Source organism: Lineus longissimus, chromosome 5, assembly GCF_910592395.1.
Source record: "Lineus longissimus chromosome 5, tnLinLong1.2, whole genome shotgun sequence".
In the NCBI taxonomy this organism is placed as follows: Eukaryota; Metazoa; Nemertea; class Pilidiophora; order Heteronemertea; family Lineidae; genus Lineus; species Lineus longissimus.
In genome coordinates this window covers 14779666-14785327 of record NC_088312.1, presented here as the reverse complement: position 1 = coordinate 14785327, position 5662 = coordinate 14779666, and the positions used below count along the sequence as shown (strand labels likewise).

The following is a 5662-nucleotide window of genomic DNA, read 5'->3' as shown; positions in this document are numbered from 1 at the left end:
TACAGGACAAATCAGTTATCGATCAATTCCCACATACGATAAGGGACGAGTCCCTGAGATTAAAACTCATTGAAAGGGATGAACTGTCTGCGCGCGATTTGACCAGATTTGCGGATGATTATGTAATGCAGCGACGGTTGATTCGAGAGGAGCGGGGAGATGACAAAAAGCCAAAACATGACGAGAAAAAGGAGGAAGAACGTGGCAAGCAGAAATGGCCTAAAAAGAAGGAAGAACGTGGCAAGCAGAGCTGGAATAACTCATCCAGATACACCGATGCCTGTTTTCAGTGCGGAGAACTCGGACATAAAAAACAGGATTGTCCAAACAAGAAAATCGATAAAACTGAGAGCAAAGAAAATATGTTTGTGTCACATAGTCCAAGTCCGAATTGCTAGAATTTTTCCCTACGAGTGGGAAAGCCAAGCCGCTAGTTATATCCGAACCAAGGGTGCAACTACAGGTGGCAGACACCGAAACTTACGGTCTTGTGGATTCTGGCAGTGCTGTTACTATGGTAACTGAAGACTTCTGTCAACAACTGAACATTCCGATTCAACCTAAAGAAGGATTAACCCTTGCATGATTCGATGGCTCCACGTTTGAACCATTGGGGGTAGTCCTGTTAGACATTGTATGCGGAGGGATCTCAACATGCGTCGAGTGTGTGGTGGTTCAGAAGATGTCAACACCAGTTTTGTTAGTACGAGACTTTATCTACAAAGTTGGTTTGGTCATTGACATTTCTGATCAGTCGTATTGGCTCTCATCTGTAAAACCCGTCATAAAATGGCCATTACTAGGGACAAGTCCTGACGTACAGAAGGATACTTGTAAGGGGGAAATTTCACCGAAAATTTCCATCGACGAAACAAAACGGAAGGGTGTGGTGGAGATGCTGATGGCAGAATATCCAGACGTAATCACAGACACTAATGTTCTTGAACACGAATGTTCTTGAACTCGAAATTGTTCTTGAGGAAGGAACAACACCGATCAAGCAAAAGCCATACAACCTGTCTCCGGTGAAACAGGAAGCCGTCGAGGAACAACTTCCTGAAATGCTGAAAGTCGGAATCGATCCTGAGGATGCTAGAATCATGGACTATCAGTGTGATGATTGTAAGACACTGGAGGTTCAGAATCAGAGACAAAATGTGCCTATCGTTGACAATTCAGACAATCAACCGGACAGAACCATTGATTTGTCTCCATCTGGTCTACCGGGAATAGATCAGTTGCTGATGATGCAAGAGAATGATCCTCTCTTACAATCAGTAATGAACGATCTAAAGTCTGATGGGGATCAGAAACTAGCTGTTACGCCTAAAGTTCGTAGTTTAGCAAAAGACTGCGTGTTTGATCAGGTGTTATATAGGAAAACTACTGAGGGTCGTCAGATCCTGGTTCCGGATTCCCTGAAAGGAAAAATCATGACAGAACTGCATGATCGAGCTTCGGCGGGTCATCTTGGTCGGAAAAAAACATTGGACAGAGTTCTCAGAAACTTCTATTGGCAAGGAGTGGGACGGGACGTGCGCAATTATGTAAGAGGATGTAAAATATGTCAACTAGTGAAGCCTGTATACCGTAACCTCCTGGATTTATGGAAGTGATGAAAACAACCAAACCTTGGGAGTTTGTCGCGGCAGATTTAGTTGGACCATTACCAATTTCGCATTCTCGGCATAAGTTTGTGTTGGTGACTCGAGACCATTTTTCCAAGTGGGTAGAATTCTTTCCGCTAAAGAAAGCTACTGGAAAACATGTCGCTATTTGCCTAGTGAGAGAACTTTTCACTCGTTTTGGACCGCCCGAACGTTTACTAACAGACAATGGATCCCAGTTCACTTCTAAGTTCTTGAGTGCCGTTTGTGATAAATGGGGTGTAAAGTTGGTACATAGTACACCCTATCACCCACAATGCAATTGGGTGGAACGCGCAAATAGAGACCTGAAGTCCATGCTGGCGAGCTATGTGTCTGAGGAGGCTGGTGACCACCAGTCCTGGGACATAGATCTAGCTGAATTTAGATTTGCAGTAAATTCGGTTGAGAATAGAACTACTGGTTGTAGCCCAGCTATGCTGACCTTATCTAGGGAAATGAAATCTCCACTGGAAAATGCCTTAACTTTGGCTGGGGAGGGGGAAAATGACCCAAGGTCATATGTTGCAACCAAAATTAGAGATGATAAGGACAGAGTAGCTCGGGTTATAGCCAAAATGTTGGAACAATCAACAAAACGAAAAGAGAACTATGATAAGAGAAGATGCATAGCGTCAAGTTATGAGGTTGGACAGTTCGTGTTACTAAAAGCGAATCCCATGTCTGATGCGGCTAAGTTCTTTGCTGCTAAGTTAAGTCCTAAGTGGGAAGGTCCCTACTGTATTGAACAAATTCCTAATGCTCTAAATGTGAAACTTAGAATCAAGAGACGTCTAGAAACTCGACATGTGGATCAGATCAAACCTTACTATCCAGGCATGGAGGTATAAATATCATCATAACAAATATCAGATTTGATTAATCACCTTTAATTGACATGTAAACATTAGAACAATAAGTAGAAACTAGGACACAACAACACCCAGGAATTTCATTAGTTTACCGATTTTCATGAAACAAAAAAGCTGATAGCTATTTATGGGTGTCTAGAATCCATTTCTGGAAAGAAATTCAGGATAAATCGTCATTCTCAACTGGTGGAAGGCATAGTTTGGTTATTGGTGTTCCTCTTTGTTGTTGTGACCCAGATCTCTGATTAGGGGTATTTCCCCGTGGCCTAGATCAACTAGGCCAATCTAGGCCATCAACGATAAGAACTAAATGGCCACCTGAAAACATGCAGTGTGTTTACCATGAACCTGGCTTCTGACAGAAAATCAATAATTTATGCGCAGACGAAACACAGCGACCAATGAAATTATTGCGCGGCATACGATACTATCCCGATTGGCAACCTTGGAAAATTTACCGGCACTTTGACTATCAAAAGTTGAGAAGCAGTTGCATTCCGCGTGCATTCATTTTCACAAATTCTTTACACTGCCCATGCCACATGCACAAAGAAACCGAAGCCTGGCGGAATTTGCTGAGGCAATCCTGCTGTGCCAAATATGGTCATCGTATGCTGCACATTCATTCATCAACTAAAGCGAGTAAATATCTGACCAATCAACTCAAGGAGCAGGAATCCATTGACAGGCTCCAGGCATAAATTATTGATTTTCTCTGGCTGATCGACAGTGATGACAGGAAGGCGATAAGTACTTCTTAGCCTAACTATGCAGTATAAACAGTGTCGGAGATTAACGTGGGACCTTTATGTCCGTAATTTCAAGCCTCAGCAACACATCTGTTTCCAATCTCTAGGCTTTTGCTTAGGCAGTTTTACGATGGTCATCCATCACCTCAAGTTGAGTTTGTCACAAAATACCTTCACTTCTCCCGGACATGAAAGTTCATGAACCATATAACATTTTGCTTTGTGAGGAATAAAGTTAGCAGTTATGAGAAAGTATTCAACGTGTACAGTTCAGTTTATGCACGATTATTTAGCCCATCATCACTAAGCCTTATAACTCCCTGGTCGGAATCTGGGGTCAACGAGAGGGACCGCAATTCACCACACAATTCACATACATGAGCCGCCAAAAAATGGACAAAGTAGATACATTGAAGGCCAAACGGGACGTTTTAGTCTACAGTGTCAAGAAGGACTATGACAAAGCAATGGTGAAGACGACAGCCCTGTCCGAGGACGAAATCACCGAAATAGAAGCCACATTAGAAGGACTATACATGAAGCATACGAAACATCCTTGAAACAAAGTGAATAGATAGACGGACTTTTATCTAGCATGAAGGATAAAAAGACGCACTCACGGAGGAAATAGCCGAAGCAAGAACAATCCGCAGTGACCAACGGGTCAAATTACTTAAGATGAAAAAGTTACTTGAAAAACTGAACGCCAGTACCAAACAGATACCACCGGTAGCTGTTACGAAGATGCCAAAGACCGCTCAACTACCAAAGTTGAAACTTCCACATTTGACAGGTCTTACACGAAATGGTCCAGTTTTTGGGACACCATGACCGCCGATGTGTTGAAGGAAAATTACGAAAACATTACAAAGTTCAACTATATCGTAGGTCAGTTAGAGGGAAACGCCCTGGATGCAGTTGCAGGGATTCACGCTTCGGGAGATAACTTAACTACGTTGATAGAAGTCCTGGAAGAACGTTTCGGTCAGACAAGGAAGATAATCCGTGCTCACGTCACGAATTTATTGGACATTCCTAACCCTTCATACAACCACGCATCACTCAGAGGATTTTATAACAAAGTTATGGGTGATATGCGTTCATTAGAGACACTAAAAGTGGACACACACGAGTGTTCATCCGTTCTCGTACCCATACTCGAACGGAAGCTACCCAAAATTCTCAGAGAGAAGATGGGAACAAGCGATCAAGGGGATCGGTTCGATCTGAGCAAATTCATGAAATCGTTTAACACACACTAGGATAACATTGGGGAACGTTTTGAAAGCACACAATCACAGGACTCGGAAAGGAAGGAGCATCACGGGAAACATAACCACGCCTCAGTCAGTGCGTTCGTAGGAGGAATTACCGTCTCTAAGTGTGCCTACTGCGACGCGTCTCATAATGTGTTTAAGTATCCGAAAACCGCAGATGAAAAGTACAGCCTGATCAGATCGAAAAGGTTGTGTCTCAATTGTTTAGGGAAACGCAGACATCATTCATCCATACATGAACATTTCAGTCTGTTTTCACCACAATCAGGAACCCCGCAATCATCAGGAGCACCGCAATAGGTACAATGACATCAGGAGATGTCACCGCACACCATGTCACAAAACCGCACCGCATTAGTATCAGAAAAACCGCATACTGTCATACCGCAAATTCAAAAGACAAGTGAGAATAGTTCAAATGGACACCTGGAAAGGGTCAAACCGCACGATTCACCAGTTACCTCATGCACTGGATCCAACAGGGAAACTGTACTTTTAGAAACTGGTAAAATCAAACTTACACAAAGGGAGAAAAGTGTCACCGCAGGAGCATTAATTGATCGAGGCAGCATGGCTTCGTACACACGCAAAGAAACCGCCAAGAAGTTGGGGTTACAACCTCATAAGACAACCACCTGTTAGTGGACCCCCGTTAGGAACCGCACACTCACGTGTACCTAATGCTTTAATGCGCTAAGACACTGCATTCACGACAGATCACCGTGTGATGAGGAGATGATTGAACTTTAGATTTTGACCCCTAAACTAGGACTAAGGGATATGAAAGGGGCACAAACGTGTGAGTAAGAATCCGTATTTCGCTATCTGTGATTTGGACTATCAGTTTCGATCAGATATTCAGACCAATTGTTCTTTTATGCAGATCAGACCAACGAACCCTACTCGATGATGCCAGAAGCTCAAAGCAGATGTTTATGTTGGACTCGATATTAAAGACCCCACTTTAACACACCTTTTTATCGTCTTCCGTGTGTTCATCCCTGAGTTTGAAGGCTAAGCCACCCACACTGATACGTTTAGAAGACGATGAGCAAGCTGACACCAGATTGGACGATTATGAACAGTTTGAAGCCGAAGTCGCGGGTTGGTTGGATACA

The 5662-nt window shown here is 43.2% G+C and overlaps 1 protein-coding gene across 1 annotated transcript; it reads left to right on the top strand.

Annotated features, from left to right (window-relative positions):
- Window positions 1-4094: 4094 nt before the first annotated feature.
- On the top strand, window positions 4095-4529 carry LOC135488536 (uncharacterized). The gene has a single exon (XM_064773171.1). It carries the CDS (start codon window positions 4095-4097, stop codon window positions 4527-4529), a length of 435 nt encoding a protein of 144 aa, XP_064629241.1.
- The last annotated feature ends 1133 nt before the right edge of the window (window positions 4530-5662 follow it).